Genomic DNA, 22,399 nt, shown 5'->3' on the forward strand with positions numbered 1-22,399 from the left:
GTGGTGTACGGTTTCTGTATTTGCTCGCGTTTCTGGTTGACTCTTTCGGTTAGATCCATGACGTGTGCAGACGCCACGGAACCAAGACGCGTCTCCCATCTCCAGACCCGCGTCTCCAGTCACCAACCCGCAGTAATCATGAGCGACTACGAAGCGCGACGATTGCAAAACATCAAGCGCAATCAAGCCCTTGTCGAGGAGCTTGGGCTGGAACACAATGCCCTGCGCCCCGCTGATGCGAAGCCACGAAGCAAAGACAAGAGGCCGCCCGCTAAACGCCGCAAGCTCGCACAGCCGACACGGGCCTCAGCGAGAATAGCGAGTGGAGGCACTCGCCCTTCGTACAACGAAGACGAACTCGAGCGCGCAGCTGCCCCCGAAACGCGACAGTTGAAGTCGCCCAGTACTGCTGAGTCTGCAAAGCCCAGTGCTCCTCGCTTCGACTTGGAGACTCTGCGTAATGGCTGGACCTCGTGGAAGCCGGAGGCTTCAGAGCCAACTCGCGATAGGGCCGGAACCTTCCATTTTCCTTCGCATCCAGATTTCACGCCAAATAAGTCGCCGGAAGAGATCATGCGCGAGGGCAGCTTCGGCGGAAGCTATTGGAGACCACTTTACTCAAAGGTTTTGGGAGCAACGATACAAGACGACTGGAAAGAGCTGCCAGCAGAGTGGACAAAAGATCTCGACGTGAAGCGCTACCTGACGAGTCCTTCATACAGCCCGGAGGTCAACAAGTACGGCGTCGCGTGCGGACAGAGTATCGAGGAGTGGGAGGCCGCAGGCTGGATCATGCACGAATACGACGTCCGCGGCTGGTTCCAGTGGTACTGTCGCTTTAGGATGGGCAGGCGCTGTCCGGATGACGAGCGACAGATCTCCAGGTGGAAAAAGTGCGTTGGCGAGACTGGACGATGGCGGCGCATCTTGCTCAAGAAGTATGTCCAAATGGGCATCAAGACTGTGTTTGATGATGGCGAGGGCGATGAGGATACTGGCGACGTCAGTCCCGTCGTTCATCAGACCTGTCATCATTGGGCGTATGAGGTTCGCCAGGATGCTTTGGATCGGTTTTGGGCCACGGGCAAGTAGTCTCGCACCATCTGATGCTTTTCCGGCTCCATTGCAGGATCTCTGTCCACTCGGAGCCGCATTGCGTATCCAGGCCCGAAAATCACTGCCCTCTGCAGAACGGGGCAGCGAAATGCCCTCTATTATGAGCATGGGTGAATGCTGGACCCTCGCCAAGGAATAAGAGAGCTTGAATGCTCCACGCCAGCATTCAATCATATCATGGGAATGCTCCCTATGATTCTTCTCATATCTTTCGGCACCGAACTTTGTTGCTGGAGCTTCATGCGTAAAGCGGAGAAGCCCTTGCTTTACCGAGCACACGATAGGGAATCCCCGCTTGTGCCGAAGCACTCAACACCACCTTGGATAGTGGAGATGCGCGCTCAACGGCAGGCCTCATCCGTCATCATGGCCATACTCTGCACCTCAAGTATTTGGGAACATTGCAAGGGAACCTTGCAGTATCGTCGACTTTTAGCTGGATCGTAGGAGCACCACGCAACAAACAGCCCAAGCAACAATGGCTGAACAATTCATGTTCGTCATCCACACATCTCTCCTCTTCGATTCAAAGAAAAAGGCTTTTGTCTCAAATATTTCCGTAACTGTCGACCCGATCACTGGGCTCATCACCGCTATCAATGCCCGACCATCCTCGGCGCTTCCCAACCCGCTGCCATTCGGCGACATTGACCTGACTTCCAAAATCGTGCTCCCTGGCCTCGTGGACGCCCACACGCACATATTCCTACACTCGTACGCCGAAAAGCCCTCGCTGGAACAAAAACGCGATGTCTCAGCCGCTGAACGCGTCATCCGAGCCACCAACCACCTCCGCACCGCCCTGCTCGCCGGCTACACGACGTACCGCGACCTAGGATCGGAGAGCATGGGCGAGGCCGACGCCAGTGTCCGCGACGCCGTCGCCCGCGGCCTCACGCCCGGCCCGCGGCTCTTCGTCGCGACTCGCGTCCTCGCAAGCACGGGCGCCTACGAGCCACGGACGGAGAACGGCCACGGGTCGTGCGGGGGCAGCGGCGGCTGCAGTCTCCCAGCTGGCAGCGACTCCGTTGACGGAGTCGACGAGGCGCGCTAGGCGGTGCGGCGGCGCATCGCGGCGGGCGCGGACGTCATCAAGTTCTACGCCGACTACCGCCGGCGCGTCATGCGGTTTCCGCCTAAGCAGCTGCATCCTTACGAGGGCTCGGTGCTGTGTCCGCCCGAAATCCCCAACCCGGACGTCATGGTGTTTGCCCAGGAGGAGATGGACATGATTGTGCGCGAGGCCCGCCTGGCGCGCTGCCCCGTTGCGGCGCACTGTGGCACGGTTGAGGCCGGTTTGGCTGCTGTTGCCGCTGGCGTTACGACCGTTGAGCACAGCTACTTTGCAGACGATGAGCTCTTTCGCGGCATGGCCGCCAAGGGCATCGTCTTTGTCCCTACGCTCGCCGTCTGCGAGCGTTTGCATGGTCCCCGCTTCCCGCAGATTCTGGCGCAGACCAAGAGGGCGTACGACTTGGGGGTGCGCTTCGCCGCGGGCGGAGACACGGGAACGTTTCCCCACGGCGAGAATGCGAGGGAGGTGGAGCTCATGATTGAGGCAGGTATTCCGGTGGAAGACGCGCTGGAGTCGTGCACAGTGGGCGGCTGGGAGGCGTGCGGCGGTGACTGGTCCGGCTTTCGGTTTGGCTGGTTCGAGCCGGGCGTCAGAGCCGACATTATTGCGCTCGATGCTGATCCTCGAGAGGACAAGCAGGCGCTGAGGAAGGTCAGCTTCGTTATGAAGGATGCCAAGGTGTGGAAGAAGGACGGTCTTGCTGTCGGGATGGCGTAAGTGGAGAGCTTGATGTGAAGTACATATTGCTATTCTCAAGTCTTGTGCAGGTTCAATTGACTCGAAATTCATTACAAGACTTGCCCATCCTGGGAAGAAGAAATCAGTACTTGTTTGCTTTTTAACCTTTTTGGGAACCTCACTTGAAAGGCAGAGAATATTTGATCCAGATCAAATCCAGGAAAGTCCCATGACAGCTCGTCACTCTGGACGCTCGGTGCCAGACCGCCGGTAGGCAGATCGAATAAAAGATCATAGTTCCACGGACTCTCGACCTGGGTGGGCATGAACGGAATGCTGTCTGGTATGTTTTCTGGTCCGGCAGTGTTGTCTAGTATCGCCTGCAGCGACGTCACCGGCGTGGCGGGCGGAGCGGCAGCGGGCGATGCGACTGGCGAGTCCCCTGCGCCGTCGTGTTTCTTTTCTTTGGGAATCATGAGCCGTCTCAGCCGCTCCTCCAGCTCGATCAGCAGAGTGGGCAGCGGTTGAGCTCCACCGCGGCTCCATGGCAAGAAGCAGTCGAGACACGCCTCGGACGCCTCTTCCAAGAATTGCGCGTGCTTCTCGACCTGCGGCCAGCGCGTCGACACCTTGCGCAGCAGCTGCGGAATGGCCTGCAGCGTGCGCTGGACGACGGAAACGTCGAAACCCGCCAAGTGGCTCGGAGTCACGCGGATGCCAGAAAGGATGGTTTCGAGCATGCACACGCCGCACTCGAAGAGCTGGTACACGGCGTGCCAGATGTAAAAGAGCTTACCAAAGCGTGTGTTGCGCGAGTAAATACTGACGAGTACGATGGTGGCGTTGAGCGAGGCGCGCCGCATCTCGATGCTAGGATTCGGAAAGTGCATCGACGGGCAGTTGAGCCGGAACAAGTTCGTCTGGTACATGAGCTCGCGAAACTCGATCTTTTCTCCTGGCCGGCCGTTGCTGCTCGTGTGCACGGCGACATACCAGTCTTCTAGGCGTTGGAGCGCCCGTTTGCGCCATGCATCGATGGGGATCAGGCATTCCACTGGGGTGGCCGTGCCAAATTTGGGCAGGATTGAGGATATTTCTGCTTCGTATTGTCGAAGTGGCCAGACATGGATTACAGGAGAGGTATCTATCTCTGAATCACATGGTCCGAAGATGGAGTCAGGATACTGAAATTGTCAGAGGTTGACGACGGAGAATTGGGAGCCTCCTATTACCTTGGCGGTTATTGCCTCTCTGGGGAACACAAATGGCCGACCAATAACAAAATGGATGGCACTGTACTGGTGAGCGTTGATTGAAAAAAATGGCGAGATTAACTTACGCGTCGAGATTGTACGTGGCCCAGAACAATTTTCGTCTTGTATCTATTGTGTCCAAATCTGCCTTTTCTCGCTCAGAAATAGAGAGTTCTTGATGGAGTCCAAGTTGGACAGCCAGCCTGGGAAAGTCAGTCACGAAAGTCGTGGGACAGAAGCTAGTCACCTGGTTGCGGCCCCTGCGGTTCTCCACACATCGACAACACATGGATTGACAAAGCCATAATGGGTGAGCAAAAGTAGCACACGGAGTCGTTGAAGTGACGGGCCATCGGTTATGTACGGGAGCTGTGCTTTGGCCGTATTCCAAAATTCTTGGGCGGAGGCCGTTGCACGCTCCTCATCATGCCTGATGAGGGTAGTCGCCTGGTTTGTGAGATTACTGTTCCATCAAGTGTCAAGATATACTCACACTAATTGCCAATGCAATGGCAACAACAAAGACGTCAAAAGGAGTTTCGTTTCCGCGAGCAAAGACTTTTTCTGTAGATGCGTACAATTGAGAGGCATCGATGTAGGGGGATTGCGGCAGATAATTTTCAATGTAGTTTTTGAGCATGATGTCGATAATGTGTCGCGGGATCAGCGAGATTGTGCTGGATCTGGTTGCTCCAATTGCCGGGACGACGCCGTCATCTTGGACCGAAGTTGACGGGAGCGGCGGTAAAGGAGACTGCGACAGGTAGATTGGAGAAGCAAAAGACAAGAGTGTGCATCGATAAGAGCCCGAAAGACGAGACTTTTGAGGAGGCGAAGGGTCGCTGATGGCGTCGGCAAGGGACCGGGTCAAGGCAGAGATAGCCGCTTCGACCAAGCGCGAGTTGTCGACCGTCTGTTCAGATTTCAGACGGGCCAATTCAATTTCGAGCTGAGCGACGCGGTCCTCGAGAAAGGCGACAGTACTGCGCGGTCTCTCTCTACCCTGGACGGCATCGTAGCCAACACATGGCACACGAGCCCTGGCACACGAGCCGCAGACTGGAAAGTTCAGATCGCATTTGGTCTTGCGATGGCGACATCGGGCACAGGCCTTGGTGATGCGATGATTGGAGCCTGAAGTTCGTGTGGGAGGCATCCGGGTCGGAGCAATGCATGGTGATGGTGATGGTGATGGATGTGGGTGTGGGTGTGGGTGTGGGTGTGGTGCGTAAGCCAATTTTGCCGTGGTCGAGGTGCCGCCATCACCGCAGTCCCGCCTCGGGCTGCCATCCCGCGGCTGCCGGCCAGGGTTTGGAGCTGATCTCCACGCCATCTCCACGCCAATTTATCCAACACCACACGCAAATTCAGACACGCGACGCGCCATTGCTTGGCTTGGACTGAAACTCAAGATAACTGTCCTTCATCATTGCTACAAACACCCTCCTCGTTCCCAATGGCGCTCCAAACATGCAAACGGTGTCGGAAAAGGCGCATCAAGGTACGAATCCAGAGCCAGCTCTTGAAGTGCCCGCATTAATTGAACATTGCAGTGCGATCTCCAATTGCCGGCCTGTACTTCGTGTCAGTTGGTCGATCTTGAATGCTTGTACTATGATGATTCCCTTGGGCACGAGTAAGCATGCACAAGGCTTCTTTGACTGCCTAAGCCCTGTTTACTAACTTTTCATCTTCTATCTAGTGTTCCACGCAGGTCAGTCAAGGCCCCCCTTCCAACCCCGCATGCATCTGACCCATCTGCAGCTATCTGCATGCTCTGAGCAAAAAGATCGAAAGTCTGGAGTCCACCATCAATGCCATTAAGGGTCCTGCAGAAATCGTCCCGTCGCCCTCGCCGTTTTCCCATTCCGATTGTCAGACCCCATTGCAGACGTCTCAAGATGCTGGTGTTTTTCCGGCATTGGGACTAGGCACTTCTGCGGGGCTGCTGGAAAATCTTCTGAGGACTCTAGTCCAGCGGCAATTAGCTCAAGATCAAAATGCTTCTGGCTTGTCTAGATTAGCTGCAAAGGCCCGAGAAGTTGAGGACGACACGTCTCTGGCGTTCCCGCCACTCAGAATCAATTTTTCCAAACTTGACACGCAGTCGCTGCAACAGCCGCACCTCCAACGGGCCTTGATAGAGTATTACGCCAAAGTTTTCCAATCAAGCTATGCTCTGCTGTCGACAAGTCAGATCAACAACTTGTTGCGCTATGAGCACCCTTTGAGGCAGTGCACCGCTTCTGAGCGATTACCAATATACGGTATTTTTGCAATTTCATCCACGCTGGTGGCCAGAGACCTGGACAATGACCAAAGCATAACGGCGTCCATGTGGACCGAAAGATTCCACAGCTATATTGCCGGACACGATAGCTCCAATACCCCTGGTGAGGTCAGGATGAAGCAAACCATCGTAGCCTTGTGCTTCCTAGCTTTACTGGATTTTGTTTCCCCAGTGAACTCAAAAGAGAGCGTGTGGGAGGTGGTAGGCGCTGCATCTCGCTCCTATGTCAAATTGCTTGACGACCTGAGCGCATCATCTCTCGAAATGGACGAAGAATTTGAGAGATTGGGTCATTGCATCTATCTTTTGGAAAGGTAAGACACTTTTCTTCCGTTGCAGTGGGCGTCAAACAAACGGCCGCTCCTAGGGACCAATCTTTCACCATCACAGCTTTGCTTGCGGAGCAGATTTTTACCGCATCAGATGTACGCGGGGAGTTGCAATTTGTTTTGACGCCCATTGTTCGTGGTATCGATGCTAAATTTGGCAGCACCCTTTCGATTCACTTCCGACTTCCCTCGCTTTATTGTAACTCCGCTCCCACCGTCATCCCGAATGGCCTCTCCGAGCCTTTGTTGTACCACACGCTGTACACACTCACTCAGAATTTGAACTTTCAACAAGAATCTGCATCTCCCGACGTTGAAACTAGACTCATTCCGGCTTGCTTACGCATAAACTCCGAGTCCGCTTGGGGGAATGTTTCGCTCGGCCAAGCACAAGTCTATCTCACGCTACATCCCCTTTTCACATCTCCAGGGGCCGGCACCCACTGCTGCTCAACAAACCTTCTTTCAAAAATTGCCTTGGCCGCTGCGGCCTTCATTATGCACACCCACAAGTTGAACAAAGAGAGAAGAGTAATTAGCATTTGGGTCTCTGCGGAAAATGTCATTCAAGCCGGTGCAGCTTGGGCGGCATATCTGATGCTCCACAGTCAGAGGGACTCCCCGCTCCACGATTATCACATTCTCAACCTTGCCGATCTCCCAGCAATCGAGCCAATCGTCAAGTGCTCGAGCATTCTCGCGTCTTTTGCCGAACGGTGGAAAGGCGGTCGACGATATTGTCAAGCATGGGAGGCCTTTGCTGATATGCTGCTCGCCGACAAACACCTTTCCAAAGTGGCAGCCGGCTACCAGTCCTCAAGCCAACCCGGCTGACTCTTCCGAAATCCCACCCGAAACCCAGAAAATTCGAGCCATGGTTCCAACCAATGACTTTGCCTTTGCGCACTCAAAAATGTTGCCAAAAGAGACACCTCATGTAAAAGTCAAGTGGGAAGTAGTCTCGCGACTATTCTCAAAGTTCTTGGCGAGCTCTTCCCTTGGTCGCCGCTCCTCAATCTTGACCTTGTACGTCTTGGGGATGACGGTAGCTCCCTGCGGATTCTCGTTGAATTCGATATAGTCGAGCGTTGGAGGCGTTGCTTCGCTTGCCGTGAAGCGGAAGGAAACTATCAACCGAACAAAATAGCAGTAGAGGATCCTGTTGGAGAGTGCCACGGCAGTACACGCTCTTGAGCCGGCTCCGTACGAGTAGTGATATGGCAGGCCGACTTGGAACGGACTGCTTGCGTCGAGCCAACGTTCCGGGCGAAAGACGTGTGCGTCCGGACCATATGCGGTTTTGTCTATGCAAGTCAGCCCTCGATCTTCTGACCCGGTTGCATACTAACCATGGTTGATAGCCTGAGCATTCATGTACACTGTACAACCGGCGGGGACCTGCGCGCCTTGCCACTCGAATGGTTTACAAGTCTTTCTTGGTGGCAACATCTGAATCGCACAATAGTAGCGCAACATTTCGCGGACCAGCGCAACGACGTATTCAACATTTTCCTCGAGCACACAGTTCTGCCAAGCTTCCTCGGCAGTCGCATACACCTTCATAATCTCATCGTAAGCTTTTTGTTGGATCACCTGTCCCTCCTTGGAAGCCAGAAATCCGAGTCCGCCAAGTCCAGTCGTTGCAATGGTGTCGCTGCCACCCGAGACCAGGCCAACATTGATAGAGCGGATCTCGGCCTCTGTCAGTTTTTCCGATCCCTTCTCCTTGAGCAACGATTCAGCAATACACGAGACTGGCTTTCCGGATGCGACGGCCTTTCTGACGCGATTCAACAGAGCCTCGAGCCAAACGTCGCGTTTTTTCGTAATCTCTTTTGCCATTTTGGTTCTCGAGTTGGGCAGGTACCGGAGCAGCGGCACATAGTCCTGCATGTTGTTGTTGGTGCTGCGGAACGTGCTCACCGTCTTGCCGGTCGCCAGAATTTCATGCAGCAACGGATCGTCAATGTCGGGGAAGCGTGCGGCGTAACAAAGCATGAGTACAAAGTTCAGCGAGGCTCGCTGGAACAGCAGCCGCGGATCCACCTCGCTGCTAGTCTTGCCATCTTTGTCGAGGGAGGCTTGAAAGATGCCTTCGACCAGTCCGAGCGCTTCAATGTCGATTAGGGGAGCATTTCTTTGAATTGCAGGGCGCGTCATGTACGACCCAATGGCAGTGCGCTTTCGCTTGCACGAAGTGTCCCAAGGCGAAGTCCCAATAGTGGCGCCTAACGAAGTCAACATGGCTCAACTCTGCTCAAGTATCGACTCACCCTGCGTATTACTCACAAACTTGTGGAACGTCCAAAAGAGCGGGCGATCAATCGTCGCGCTGGAATTACGAATGATGAAGTGCTGCGCAGCCTCGAAAGTGTTCAAGACAATCACCCGCCGGTTGCCAAACTTGACCTGCACCAGCGGCCATGCATTGTCGACGGAGAAATTCTGGAGCGTTGTTGGATGGTCATCGCCGAGCGACTTGAGATGCCCGTAGAATGGTATCGCACCCTTCGGCTCCGGGATGCCCTTGATGTGCGGCACGTCGGTCGCGAATGCTGCCTGGAAGAGGAGATATCCCAGTCCGACTACGCCCAGGATCAAAAGTATGGGTTGATAGTGCGAGATCAGGGTCTCGAGTGGCCCAACGGAGCTGCCGATACTGTCCATGATGAGTTCGACCACCAAGTCTTTGTTGAAAGCAACCGCAGAACAGCTTGGAGGAAAAGGAACAAAGATGTATGACGCTCGAGGCAATCACTTGTACTATAGTAAGCAGTGTTCGGCTTTTGACGTGGCCGCAAAGTGGGGGTCGTCGCGCTTCTCCGATGCTCCTCTTATCGTCAACCTTGAGTACGACTGGACCTCTGACGAGGGTTTTGATGTGCAAACAACTCATCTGCACATGTGTTGAGACCCTGAACAGGATGGTGGGGTGGGCTCTGTCACAGAAGCTTAATGGCTCGTGATTCAGTCGTTCAGGGTTTGTGAATATTCAACGTCGTTACCCGCCTTTACATGCAGCTGGAACCGATTGTCACAAGACCTGCCCACGAGCGTTTTGGTAACGCCTAGTCAAGTATTTGTCTGATTGCGTCTTCGAGGCTTGGGACCAAAATGGTGCTACGAAGCAATAGGGTTCTGCGAATCATTACTATCGCCTATGAGTATGTGAACGATCCTTAAGCTCTCATTTTCCCCATTCATTTTGTCAAATGTGAGAAAGGTTTCAAGCTTTCGAAGATTTGCCAAAAATTGTAGTCAGAACCGTTCAATTAATTTGTAACAAATTTGTACATGGAGGTCGAGTCAGCATTTTGAAAGGCCATTTACCATCTCTCGACAACCGTGTCTCGGGAAATTGGAAATTCCATCTCAATGACCCTGATCACTGTGTTGATGGAATGACGGGGATTGTCAGCGTATTGACATGCTCAGATCCAAAGTGGATGCGATTGATGCCCTGGAAGACTTTTTGAGACCTACTTCGCGTCAGCTGAAATTCTACGACACAAACCAATGGACTTACCTATCCTGAGGGTCATTATGCTGAAAGATCCCCGCCCCATCCGTGTCACCTGAGCTGACTTCGAGAACCAAAGCCTGGCCCTTTTCAAGGACCACCGAAGTCGGCCATATTTCAACATCGACGGCATAAACCTCGTCGGCGACGACGGGTAGCACGTCTGTCGACCGATAGTCGCGGTGGGGAAGCCAAGAAGCGTGGTACGGGTGCTCGGGGTTCGTCTTCCGCAGACTAACACGCAGCCACCCCTTTGCAACTGGAACAGGCTCGCCTATGGCGCCCGTGTACGAAATCTGCTCTCCTGAAGCCGTCATGTGTCGAAGGGTCAGGAACAGATCGAGGTCTGACGGCACGTATCCACTCTCGGGATCCTTGGCCACAGAAACGTTCAAGTGCGCAACAATGTGTCCAGTGATTTCCGTTTCGGTCTCGACAGGACCGGTCGAAAACAATGCGAGGTGCGGCGACTGCAGCATTCCCAGGGCCGGGTAAGAAACCTCACATGTTTTGGTGATATCTGGCCGGTCATACTGGAGGCCACCGCTGGGCGTGAGAAACAGATTCTTGTACTCCGTCCTCGCAAGGGGCCACTCATTCTCCTTGCGCCGCGGAAACTGCTTCTCGGCCTCGGGGTCGTTAAAGCCAATCTTCTCGGCGCCCTTGCGGACTACAAGTTCGACTGGGGACACTTGACCTTTCCGAGACCATCCATCACGATCATCGCCTTTCAGGAATGCATCCAAGAAGCTTCGCTGGAGCTCCACCTCCTCTGGATAGTAAAAGGGCAGATCATGGCGACCAGTGATGAACCGAAGGTACTTGAACTCGGAGCCAGCGCGCATAAAGCCATGCACGTTGCCCCTGAGGTGGAGCGATGTAGCGCCCCAGTTGGCGATGCTCAGCAGCGGCACGCGAACGTCTTCGAGGTCAAAGTTGACCGACTCAAAGCGCTCCTCATCGCGGTATCGGTACTTGAAGATCGAGCTCTGTTCGACGCGATTGGCGGCCAATTCCTCCTCGGTCAAATCGCCCTCGATCGTGTCGGGGCCCCAGTGGCGCGCCTCCTTGCCCGGCAGTCCGTACTGGTTAGAGCCGACCTGGCGGGCCCACCAAAAGCTGAAAAAGTTGTTGGACAGGATGCCGCCGTGGCGGAAAGCGTCGCGGTAAAAGTCGCTGAAGCCCTCCCACGGAACCATTGCTGCGAGGCCTTTGGGGTTGCGCGCAGCGACTTGCCATTGCGTTGCCGCGTAGTAGCTGATTCCTAACAGGCCGACCTTGCCGGTGGACCAACTTTGCTTTGCACACCATTCGATTACTGCAAGGGGTCAGAGACTGCGGTCTTGAAGGCTTACAACTTACCCTCCACAAATGAGTCGATGACTGCTTTCGAAAGAACATCCAGTTTGCCAGGTGACTGTCCGATCCCGATCTCGTCGGCTCGCACGACGACGTATCCATGGGCGGTCCAGTATCTGGGAGTCGGCGTCTCCCACGCGCTGTGGTCGGTCTGGTGGTCCTTGTCTACCTTTCCAAAGCTCTCGGCGTGGAAGCTTCCCATTCAGCAATGATCTTGCCAGCAAAATTGCCAACTTACTCTTTGTACGGCACGTCTTTTCCATATGGTCCGTATGTGACTATGACGGGGAACTTTTTCCCCTCCGAGTCTTTGGGCAGGTACACATTGCATCGGACTGGCAGGCCATTGGGAAGAGGCACCGACACATTTTCTTGGTAAATGTACGGATGCGACTTGTTGTCGACCACCACAAGGTTGTGAAATCCGTTGCCCATTTTTTCGATTCGAGATTCCAGAAGATGCGAACAAATCGTCAGCAAATTGATTGCTTTATACTCGCGGAGAATCTAAAGTCTTCGGAGCTGACGTGCTTCGGACTTTTCATTCTCACAAGAGCCGTTGCGACCGGACCAGGAAGACCGACACGCGTTTGTCCAAACAGCGGCTGGCTTCATCCATAACCGCACTAGTTTGCTGCTAGTAGCTACCGGGGAGTTCCTCGCTTACTCACCGTGGTTTGACGCATCTCCACGTTTGACGTCAGCTTACGACTTGGGTCTCTTGGGATCCTTGGCCGGCTCGCGACACATCGGACGCTGGCAGAGCTGTTCTACTGCGCTCGCTGTCTTGCATTCAGTTCGGACAAAAGCGTCGAGAGCCGGCCCGCACCGAGCACAAGCAAAATGTGTGGTGACAACTCAATCGGAAAATGCAAGTGACATTTAGAAATTATGGAGGCTGGAAAGACCAAGGATTGACGTCGCAAATGTCAACAACCAAATGGACAAGAAACAGACGCTCACCGCTCGAAAAGGCGGTAGATTGGATCGATCCATCGCGAGACGCGCGCCACACAGCCATTACATCCGCAATCAATCTTCTCGACCACCGCATTATTGATTCGTCCTCCTTCGATGACAAGCTCGAATTCGCGGATCGACTTGGCTTTGCCGTCCTCGATACCCTCTGGAACCAACCCAAAGCGCAAAAGAAGGGAAGAGAAGTCCACGTTGCTGGGCTGGACCGCACTGGAGTATGATCCAGGTCGCTCGCCTCCGCTGCTCGGCGCCGGAGACATAGAAGCACCCGCCTGCTCGAAGGCGCCGTTGGATGGCGCGAAGAAGATGGGAGACTTGCCCAGCCCGTCCAGCGACAAGACCTTGTCAAACAGTGGGTCGACGATCTGGAGAGCGCTCGCAATCGTCGACAATTCCGCGTCTTCCAGAAGAATCGATGCCATTGTGCCCGTGCAACCTCCCTGTGAGGATGCCTCTTGATTGTTGGGTCCATTTTGCTGGTTCTGGTTTCCATTGTCCTGCTTCTCATCTGGACACGAAGAGTTGTCTTGCTGGGCGTCTTTATTCTCATCCCCATCTTTACCGGCAGAGTTGTCATCTTGAGGGCCTTTGTCCTGATTCTGGCCCGCCCCGGGAAGGTTGTCGAGAGAGACCGCGTTGTCTTGATTCTGATCTTCGCCAAAGTACCCAACGAACGGATCAATGACTTGATCAATCTTGTACACGAGACCGTTGACTGCTTCGAGCGGCTCGTCGGCACTCAGCACGGCCTGGCCATTGATCTTGGTGCCGCCATCTTCGAGCCGAAACCCGAGTTTGAAGCCCTCGACCGAGGTCAAGTTGGCACTGCCATTGTTCAAGGCTTCTGCCGGGAGAGAGCCCTTGGCAATGTGCGTCCTCAAGAGGGCCAGGATGAGCTGGTAAGAAGGCGCGGCAGTCAAGAGCTTGATGGCCTCTTCTGGGAGCTTTTCAAAGGCGTCATTGGTGGGAGCAAAAGCAGTGTATGGCCCAACGTTGGGCGTGTTGAAGCGCTCTTCGAGATCTGGCCCTGGGAGTCCAGATTCACCACCCGTCGCATTGAAGAGACTGTAAAAGGTGGTCAAGTCTGGGTCATGACTGATGGTCGTGAGAAGTGGGTCGCCGCCTTCTTGGGAAAGACCGCGGGCAATGAAATGAGTTATCGCGAAAATACAGAAGAGAGGGCACTTTTTGGGCATGATGTCAAGTAGCTTTCGATTGGCACTTAGAAAATTTCTGACTGGACTTTCAGCTGAGAGCAGTCGCCTTTTATTGTCACCATCTCCATCGTTGCCAGCCACACCGCACTTTGCTCTTTCAGCTACCGTGATGCGTGGCCAGCAGCGGCATGCTGGGTTCTCAACTGTTGAAAGTCAAACGCAAAGTGATCAGTAACACGGCCATGGAACACCAGAAGCTGTCGGCTGGGAGAGGCGGGTGACGTATCGCGGAGGGGCCTCCGTCGAGCTGAGTGTTGGGCCGTCCGAAGAAACCTGGCCAGCGAGCCAAGAGGCGCGGCACGAAGATGGTCAAGCACGTGGGGAGCCGAAACAGATATTCGATATTTTGTCGGTCAACGGTCGGGCGGAATCAGTACGTAAGACTTGGTCGCATTTTCAAGACGCTTGCCAAAACTCCGCCTGCATCTCGCGATACTTGGCACCAGGGAATCGCTCGAGTGCACCCTTCATGGGGTTGACCCGGCTGAAGAGAAAGATCATTCCACCATCCGTGACTTGGTGTCTTGGCTGGGGGACCGGTGGATATGGCCTCTCCCAAGTCCGAATGTTGTAGCCCGGGATGTCGGTGGGAGCAAAAGACCCGTCAGCGAAGCGCCTGGCATATCTCGACGCATAGGAGTTCGGGATCGATGCATCTTTCCTCGTCATTGTCCTCCAAATCCTCGGCGAGGGCGACAAGCTCGTTTGCGACATCATGCTTGTCGACCATGTCAAGAAGCGAGATGCAAAATATGCAGTCTGTCTCTTCAATCATGCCGTTGCCTTCGAGCATTACCATGCCCATGGCGCGGTACCAAAATGCGCGAGCGGCGTCCACCGCAGTGATGGCGTTTCTGTTTGGAGGAGCTTGGAGACGATCAATCGTCGTCTTGTTGGCCCACTGCACAAACTCGCCGCGTTTCTTCACGCCCCCGTGTTCAGACGTGAAAAAATTCGCTCCATTCGGGCATACCACCAACATCTCTGCAAAACCGAACTGCACTGTTTCCAGTCTCCATTGCTTGCCCATACTCACCTAGATGAAGATGATTGAGAGCTTTTAGGAGTGTAAAGCGCATGAACAGCGGCTTCCTGAATTCCTGCCGAACCATCTCTCCCTGGAGCAACTCATGCCCGAAAAAGCTCATAAGCAAGGAACCTCAGATCGTGAAAGGATTCGAAATCTTGTAATGACCGATTCTCTTGTACGCTACGGCGGTTTTGATGACTTCTTCGCCGGTCTTGAGAGCTTCAAACGCAGTTTGCTGCTTGCGCTTTGTCAGCATCACGGTGGTGGTAGTCTTTTCGGGGCTGGCTCCTTGGACTCTGATCTTGGCAAAGGCTCGAAGTCGGGCAAGTGGATCCTGGAGAGCATCCTCTCTACGGGGCATGACTGCCTTTGTCTCTGCCTCGTGGGGAAGTGCGATTTTCACCTCATAAACGAGGCCATCGGTCCGGTGCACGCCACCGGTGATGTATCTGCTCAAGTTTATACAGAGAGTCTCAAGTCCTTCAACGAGCAGAATGAAATAGTCAATGTCCTTGAGGTCGACCGTTTTGTTCTTCTTTGAAAAAGTGACCCGCATGACCTCTCCTGGAATTGAAATGGCCTCCCGTTTGGCCCGACCGATCCACATAGGACAATTGGGAAAGTGGCTCTCTTGCTGGTCTTCCGGCGTCAGCTTGAGCTTCCGCGTAGCTCGCTCAGCCACGACAAACTTTTTTTGCCGGCCTAGGACGCCCATGGCTTCTTCATAGACTTGCCGATTTACGCGCAGAATGTTGGTTGCAAGATTCCACTGATTCTGCATCAGACAGTGCGGCATCCATTGAAGGGGCGGCTCTTTGGTTCTGTCGGCCACGACCAGGTAGGCGTAAATCTCTTCCCGCAGCTCGCGGGGCATCTCCATGAACGGGGACCGATCCAGATCCTCGGGCGGCATGTCTGGGCCCATGTCCTCCCACTCTGAATCATCCGCGCCTTCTTCCCATTCGCCATCTGATTCCGGCTTTGGATTTTGCTTTGCATCCTCCTTGGCGGCAACTTCCAATGTGTCGCGGACGCTGAAGCCGAGCATTCCGTCCAAATCGATTGTTTTCTTGAGGCTTTGTTGGTCTGCGGAATTTTCGATGTGTTATGCTGGGAGTGTCAGCGACCGTTCCTCAAGCTGATCGGGACAGAATTACCGGTAGCTGTATCCGGCATCAGTAAAGCTCTTGCTCGTTGTATCCCTGCGCCGAGATCGAGCGGCGGCGAGTTAGGGTTGCCCATGATCGTTTGGAGCATAAAGCCGTAGGCTCCGACACTAATGCTTCAGCGGAATGTCAGAAGAGTATTCGAAACAGGGACTTCAAACGTACCACTTGCCATTCGAGCTCTGCCAAAGGCTTCTACCCATAGTGCGACTGCTATCGCGTCTCGAGCATCGAGCTGCGCAAATTCGATTTGCGAGAGCTGCAATCGAGTTCGTTGCAGGAAATCCCAGAGGCAGTGCAAGCTGTAGTGGGAGCGACGAGGATCGGAAGTGTTGAAGTCTTGGTGGCGTTCGACAGCGTCAATGGCAGTACCAAGCCCTTGCATCAAGCAGCGAGCATTGAAAGCCGAAGGGAGCGCCATATTCGAAAATGTTGATGTTGGATGAGCGCAGAAGGGAGAGATCGAGATGGAGGGGAAGGTCGGGCAGCGCGTGAAACACAACCCTTGACGCGTATCCCTGTCCCCAAAATTTAGGACGGCAGGCGGGCACAACAATAAGCCGTTGTTGATTCCAGAGGAAGATGGGCTTTTCGAGCTTCTCTGTTTCAAAACGCAGACTTCATATTCTGATCAGGCCCAGATGAACTTGATGACGCTTTGTGGTGGCCCGAGCTGCAAGGCCCAATACGAAAACACTAATTCATGTGCTCACGCGCCGAATTTAATCACCGTCGATGTCAAAACAAAGGATGCCTCCTCACGTCCTGAAAACTGCTCATTTACTACCGCAGATGAAATTGTGAATCTTACATCCGCTTCTATATCGGTGTCCAGGGAGCTATGGTTCACCATCGGCGCCAGACCCAGCGATAAGGTACCCATGTGCTACCTTACGGACGTCACCATGCATGAATCCGCCGTCGGAGCAGGACAACAACATTATTCTCCACGCCTGCTCTACATTGACCGCACGATAGCCGCTTGGTTTCCGACTCACGCGGCCCACAACGTGTCTCCAGAGTTATTCACGCTATAGGCATTGCTGTGCCTCGGGACCCACCAGCACCCACCACCTGCCAGCTTAGTCGCGGTCATGGCTTGAAACAATCTCGCAAATATCCATAAGGGGTTTGTCGGCTTTTAAAGTCTGGATTCCAATTTTTGGGATACTTCTTCGTCGAGGGATCTTTTTGTTTTTTCTCCCCACGACATTACACTTCATTGGACAATGGCCTCTACTGAAGCAACGGCAAACCGCGATCCAGCGGCGATGCTCGAGGTGGATGCAGACGTACGTGATCATGATTCATCACCGCGCTCAGAGCTGACAGAAACAGTTTGAGGGCGACTCGGCGGTGGGAGACGTCGAAAGTCAACTGTAAACCGCACGATTCAATAGCTCCAAGCTCCACCACTAAGAACGTGTAGATCAGCGTTTTCGCAGTCGCTCACTTCGAGCGTGACGGCGTACCCCGTCGAACACGGCCGCCGCTACCACGCTTACAAGGATGGAGACTACTTCATGCCGAACGACGAGGACGAGCAAGATCGGTTGGATCTCTTCCACAACATGCTGGGTCTGGTCCTCAACGGCGACCTGTTCCTTTCTCCAATCAAGAAGGAGCGATTGGAAAAGGGGAGGGTTCTGGATGTTGGCACCGGAACAGTGAGTCTTTGCCCTTTCAAAAACATCAAAGCTAACGCCTTGCAGGGCATTTGGGCGGTAGAAATGGGTGCGTCTTTTCGACAAACTTCCAAGTTTTGATGCTGTTGCTGAAGTCGGGCAGGCGACAAGTACCCCAACGCTGAGATTTTGGGCAACGACCTAAGCCCGGTGCAGCCCTCCTGGGTGCCGCCCAACGTCAAGTTCGAAGTCGACGACGCCGAATCTCCCTGGACGCACGCGCGCCCGTTTGACCTCGTCTTCTGCCGCTACTTGGACGGCGCCATTTCCGACTGGGCTGCGCTCGTGCGCAACGCCTACTCGAAGACCAGCCCGGGCGGCTGGACCGAATTCCATGCCTTCGATACCCACTTCAGATCGGACGACGGGACGTTGAAGCCGGAAGCCTTCATGAATCAGTTTGTGGAGAACCTGAAAAAGGGCTGCCAGGTCATGGGCAAGGAGTTGGTTCCCGGCCCCAGATTGGAAGGATGGTTCAAGGACGCCGGCTTCCAAAACATTGCTGTCAAGACGTACAAGGTTCCCTTGGGACCGTGGGCAAAGGACGAGAGATTGGTACGGTCCGCTGCTCATGGGCGAAAGCATCGCTGACAGAAAGCAGAAAAAAGTCGGCATGTTCAATCTCCTTCAGGCCGTCGAGGGAATCGAGGCCTTTACGATGCGCGTGTTTACCAAATGTCTTGGATGGACGCCTGAGGATGTACAGGCCTTCGACGCCAAGGTCGTCGCTGACTTCAAGAGCAAGTCGACTCACTCGTACTTTACTTTGTAAGTTTGGCAAGTATTTATGTTGATCGATGCCGCTGACGAGAATCGAAGCTATGTCGTATATGGGCAGAAGCCGGAGTCTTCGGAGTCATCGTAGAGCAAGTAAGTCGTGTTCATGGAACACTGGTAGGTGAGCACTGCGATTGGTAAAATAAAGTAAATGAGATCATTTTCAACACAGGACCTGGCAAACGGGAGAAACAGGACGTCGACGAAATCTCCCGCGCTTGGACTGCATTGACGACGGCCGTACCCAATCAGTTGAATTCCACCGCCTTGGGGCCTTTTGAGATGTACCGGAACAATCAATGCTATTTGCAAATGCGACTGACAAACGTGACGGAATTATTCAACTTTCCGGGGTTAGACAAATCGTTCGTCCGCTAGTTACGAGTGCAGTCATCACAGTCAATCAATTCCTTCGTGGTCAACCGGCCACACGTCTCGACTATCTGTGCGCTGAAGATTACAGATCTCACTCTCTTTTGCACATCAAATCCAAGCCGGAAATGAAACAAGCAGCAAAGCAACCAGTTGGTGATAGAACAGTGGCCAGCCGCTTTGGACAGTTTCGGTAGGTGTGCGATCTGGAGATTCGAGACCCGAGACAGCCTCAAAACCCTGCCAAACCCTTTGTTTTAGTTAGCCACCACCCCGGGCCTTTCGATGCTCAAGCTACGCCTTCGACATGAGGACGACCTCGTCGGCTTGACTTGGAAACTTCTGTCGGATGGATCCCTTGACGTTCTGGAATTTCTCTCTAGTAACCGCACAGAGGCAGGCCACACACAGAATTCGCTCGCTGCTACGCCACCGATTGGACGTCTTCCTGCCGCGAAAAAGCCATCCCATGGTCCGAAGAGGAAGATGCGGCCATAACAAGTCAGACATCTACCTGCTCAACGCTGAAGAAGCGGAGCCGCCGGCACAGTCGTTTCGTCAGTCAGTTGCAGGCCATGCCCGTGCTTGCCCAATATATACACACACACTCACACATACACACATGATTCCAAGGCACACGGCACACTCGTACCACCAAAGAAACCGAGAAAAAAGAAAAGGAACGAGCAATTTCCCTCCCGACTATCCGCAGTAGTAGCAATATCGTGCCGTGCCGCGTGCCGTGCCGGGCCGTACGTGCCTCTGACCGGTCTGTCTGTCTGTCGGTCGGTCAGTCGGCTGGGTGGCCCAGGCAGGCCGGTGACGGAGGCGGCGGGACGAGGTATATGTATGTATGTATGTAGGCAAGGTAAGTACCTGCCTACACAAGGGCGGCGGCTCGCTACGACGACGGCGACGGCGACGACAATGGCAACGACAGCATATGTGTATGTATGTACGTACGCAAGCGGATCCAGGCGACGGGTAAGTGGGCAGCCAAACAGCTCGTTCCCTGGCACTTTGGCAAGCGAGCGAAGATGTGTAGCCAACCAGCTGTCCAGTAGCTGCAGCAGTTGTGCGATGAATGAAAGGATTGGAATAGGGGCGGGCGGCGTGGACAAATCACAGCAGGCCAATGTACCGGGGGCTCGGTCGAGAGAGTGCAATGTACCTAGGTATGTATGTGTGTATGTATGGACGGAGCTCCCTTCCCTTCCATTCCTTCTGTCTTCGTCGCGTGCGTGTCTACATGCATACATGCATGAATGCATGAATGCCTGCCTGCTCCATGTTGTGTACGTTTGCATGCATCTCGGACGTGTACAGAGCATGCGCATCGTCTTCGTCTACCAAGCCAACCAACCAGCCAGCCAACCAGTCAGCAAGCTGCCATCCTACCCCCGGCTCTCGTCCAGCCAGACGGTAACTGCGTATGGGGGCGGCTAGGGGAAGGACAGTGACAGCGGATGGATGGGTGGGGGACGAGATACGAGCGAGGCACGTGGGACGTGGAAGGTTCATAACCGTCTCGCGTGTGCGCGCCGCCGAATCAGGGATGCTGCCGCTGCTGCTACCGGTGACGCTGCTGCGAAAACAGAGAATCCACCCAGGAAAAAGAAAAGAGCGTTAACTACCGAGGTAATCAGGGGAAGAAAGTGGACCAGGGAGCATGCCCGGAGAGAGAGTATTGGGTGAGTAGTAATGCAATTCACTCCTTTAATCTTTTTGGCAGGAGAGCAAGACGCAAGAAAGACCGACTTCGACGTCGTCGATGACGTTGAGAAGCGGAGAGAGACCCAGTAGGTGGGAGTGGAAGCAGCACGGACAGGACAGGCAGGGGACTGACTGACTGACCGAGAACCTAACTACGCAGGTAGCCGACTGCGACAGCACATGGTTAGTCAAACGCTTCTGCAAAAGAAGCCCTCATCCGTCGCGCTCAGAGTCAGGAATCCGTACATTGAGATGCTGTTTCTCAGCGACAATGGCCACGCGTCGGGACGGCGCATGTATGTACGTTCTTTTACTTTTTGGGACCACGACCACCCACCACCGTATGCCAATGCCGTTTGGACTCGGTTCGTGCTCGATCCGAGCGAGCGAGCGAGCAGCATCAGAAGAAAGAAACACTGACAATGAAAAAAGGAGGACGGAGACGATACTTCCATACATGCATACCTGAACGCCGTATCGTCGAAGAATCCAATTCAAGCGACGGAGAAGGAAGAAGAGACCCCTTAACCTCGCATCTCCATGTCTGTTGGTTTTTCCCCAAGCAGAAGCCATGTCTGTTGGTTTTTCCCCAAGCAGAAGCAGAAGCAGAAGCAGAAGCAGCAGCGTCTCGTGTGGGAAAATCTCCGCAAACGAGCGAGCGAGCGAGCGAACGCGTGAGGAAAAAGCAAAAAAAAAGGTAATCAGCGTAAGCGCCCGCCACACACCCAGGGCAGCGGGCCGGACGAAGCACACAGCCCGCGCGCGGTTGCTAGGTTGTTGGCTGCAGCACCACCATCACCACCGGCGTCATTATTTCCTGGGAAGAAGAAAGAATGAGAGAAAGAAAGGAAAAACACGATGGAAAGAGTTTCATGATGCTGATGCTGCCGTTGCCCATCAGCCCGCCCGCAACGGAAGGAATTGAGTGAGTGAGTGAGTGAGTGAGTGAGTGAGTGAGTGAGTGGAGTGGGGAAAAGGAAAGAAAGAAACGGAAGGGACGGGGGGGAAAAAGAAGAGAGGAAAATCACACCACTTACGCGCAACCAGCGTCTGGTGCCAAAGCAAAGTAATGTAGCCTTGAACAGCCGACTGCCGTCTGCCCGTCTTTCCTCGCCGCCAATGAGCAGAGCACCTAGATAAGCAGACGATGGTACGGCGGCGGCGGCGGCGCAAACAAGAAGAAAACGTGCAAAGAGCTCGCGGCAGCTAGGTAGGTTGGTAGGAGTTTGTTTGTTTGTTTGTTTGTCACTGGTGCGGTGCTTTCGTGCTTGAATGTAGCAAGACCCCACGCACGCAAAAGGAAGGGGGAAAAGGAGAAAAAGCAAAAAAACCCTCTCACTCACTTACTTACCGTCGGTCAGTGAATTGATTGACTGACCGCCGCCGCAGCAGGGAGCGCGTGCATCTTCTTGCCTCCAGTCCCCTAGATCGTACATTACATTACATACATACACACATTAGTTTGACGAAACCCCCCCCCCCCCCCCCCTCCCCTCCAAACAAAAAAACAGATGATTGCCCTCCCTCCTGCCCGGGTCCCTGGATACATGCGTACATACATGGTACTGTGTCTCTCTTGTCCTCTCTTCGTCCCTTCCTCGCTGCTGCTGATGATGATAATGATGTCTCTAGCTGTGCCGCACGCAAGCACGCGCACACGTGTTCCCATCTAAGTGTGTAGTGCAGACTCGTGGTAGCGGTGTTGGTGATGGTGGGTGGGTGGGCTTGCCTTGCCCAACCTGCCGGCTCTCCATCTCCTTGGGTGTTGTTGGTGTCGTGTCATGTCGTGTCGTGTCCATCGTCTACCTTTTTCTTTATCTAGCTGGCCGGACCGGTCGTCT

General features: G+C 54.1%; 9 protein-coding genes across 9 annotated transcripts; 4 read left to right on the top strand and 5 right to left on the bottom strand.

The window, feature by feature from the left end:
- Positions 1-138: 138 nt before the first annotated feature.
- On the top strand, positions 139-1,092 carry IWZ02DRAFT_376429 (uncharacterized protein; the record flags this gene model as incomplete). The annotated part of the gene is made up of 1 exon (XM_066764887.1): positions 139-1,092. The coding sequence occupies one exon, from the start codon at positions 139-141 to the stop codon at positions 1,090-1,092; it is 954 nt and encodes a 317-aa protein (XP_066623227.1).
- A 228-nt stretch (positions 1,093-1,320) lies between these two features.
- On the top strand, positions 1,321-2,908 carry IWZ02DRAFT_518823 (uncharacterized protein; the record flags this gene model as incomplete). The annotated part of the gene is made up of 2 exons (XM_066770725.1): positions 1,321-2,152; positions 2,213-2,908. The coding sequence occupies exons 1-2, from the start codon at positions 1,595-1,597 to the stop codon at positions 2,906-2,908; spliced, it is 1,254 nt and encodes a 417-aa protein (XP_066623228.1). The 5' UTR covers positions 1,321-1,594.
- Positions 2,909-2,943: 35 nt separating this feature from the next.
- On the bottom strand, positions 2,944-5,347 carry IWZ02DRAFT_260675 (uncharacterized protein). The gene is made up of 6 exons (XM_066763338.1): positions 4,616-5,347; positions 4,370-4,569; positions 4,209-4,325; positions 4,102-4,162; positions 3,052-4,053; positions 2,944-2,997 (listed from the first exon to the last, which is right to left on the bottom strand). The coding sequence occupies exons 1-6, from the start codon at positions 5,276-5,278 to the stop codon at positions 2,980-2,982; spliced, it is 2,061 nt and encodes a 686-aa protein (XP_066623229.1). The 5' UTR covers positions 5,279-5,347; the 3' UTR covers positions 2,944-2,979.
- A 117-nt stretch (positions 5,348-5,464) lies between these two features.
- On the top strand, positions 5,465-7,664 carry IWZ02DRAFT_260707 (uncharacterized protein). Its single transcript, XM_066763340.1, has 5 exons — positions 5,465-5,623; positions 5,676-5,758; positions 5,825-5,836; positions 5,887-6,726; positions 6,903-7,664. The coding sequence occupies exons 1-5, from the start codon at positions 5,579-5,581 to the stop codon at positions 7,573-7,575; spliced, it is 1,653 nt and encodes a 550-aa protein (XP_066623230.1). The 5' UTR covers positions 5,465-5,578; the 3' UTR covers positions 7,576-7,664.
- Positions 7,625-9,793, bottom strand: IWZ02DRAFT_260704 (phenylacetate 2-hydroxylase). The gene is made up of 3 exons (XM_066763339.1): positions 9,015-9,793; positions 8,091-8,969; positions 7,625-8,045 (listed from the first exon to the last, which is right to left on the bottom strand). The coding sequence occupies exons 1-3, from the start codon at positions 9,406-9,408 to the stop codon at positions 7,675-7,677; spliced, it is 1,644 nt and encodes a 547-aa protein (XP_066623231.1). The 5' UTR covers positions 9,409-9,793; the 3' UTR covers positions 7,625-7,674.
- Positions 9,792-12,216, bottom strand: IWZ02DRAFT_451145 (X-Pro dipeptidyl-peptidase protein). The gene is made up of 4 exons (XM_066767514.1): positions 11,859-12,216; positions 11,624-11,814; positions 10,268-11,579; positions 9,792-10,220 (listed from the first exon to the last, which is right to left on the bottom strand). The coding sequence occupies exons 1-4, from the start codon at positions 12,053-12,055 to the stop codon at positions 10,127-10,129; spliced, it is 1,794 nt and encodes a 597-aa protein (XP_066623232.1). The 5' UTR covers positions 12,056-12,216; the 3' UTR covers positions 9,792-10,126.
- A 363-nt stretch (positions 12,217-12,579) lies between these two features.
- IWZ02DRAFT_377529 (FAS1 domain-containing protein) lies at positions 12,580-13,794 on the bottom strand (the record flags this gene model as incomplete). Its single annotated transcript, XM_066764953.1, has 3 exons — positions 12,580-12,808; positions 12,857-13,074; positions 13,231-13,794. The coding sequence occupies 3 exons, from the start codon at positions 13,792-13,794 to the stop codon at positions 12,580-12,582; spliced, it is 1,011 nt and encodes a 336-aa protein (XP_066623233.1).
- Positions 13,795-14,915: 1,121 nt separating this feature from the next.
- Positions 14,916-16,030, bottom strand: IWZ02DRAFT_260766 (uncharacterized protein). Its single transcript, XM_066763341.1, has 2 exons — positions 16,003-16,030; positions 14,916-15,955 (listed from the first exon to the last, which is right to left on the bottom strand). Exon 2 carries the CDS (start codon positions 15,891-15,893, stop codon positions 14,976-14,978), a length of 918 nt encoding a protein of 305 aa, XP_066623234.1. The 5' UTR covers positions 15,894-15,955; positions 16,003-16,030; the 3' UTR covers positions 14,916-14,975.
- A 1,114-nt stretch (positions 16,031-17,144) lies between these two features.
- IWZ02DRAFT_260773 (S-adenosyl-L-methionine-dependent methyltransferase) lies at positions 17,145-18,898 on the top strand. The gene is made up of 7 exons (XM_066763342.1): positions 17,145-17,303; positions 17,350-17,390; positions 17,441-17,678; positions 17,724-17,745; positions 17,800-18,251; positions 18,298-18,464; positions 18,516-18,898. The coding sequence occupies exons 1-7, from the start codon at positions 17,241-17,243 to the stop codon at positions 18,559-18,561; spliced, it is 1,029 nt and encodes a 342-aa protein (XP_066623235.1). The 5' UTR covers positions 17,145-17,240; the 3' UTR covers positions 18,562-18,898.
- Positions 18,899-22,399: the final 3,501 nt, after the last annotated feature.

Source organism: Phyllosticta citriasiana (genome assembly GCF_038021145.1).
Source record: "Phyllosticta citriasiana strain CBS 120426 chromosome Unknown IWZ02scaffold_6, whole genome shotgun sequence".
Classification (NCBI taxonomy): Eukaryota; Fungi; Ascomycota; class Dothideomycetes; order Botryosphaeriales; family Phyllostictaceae; genus Phyllosticta; species Phyllosticta citriasiana.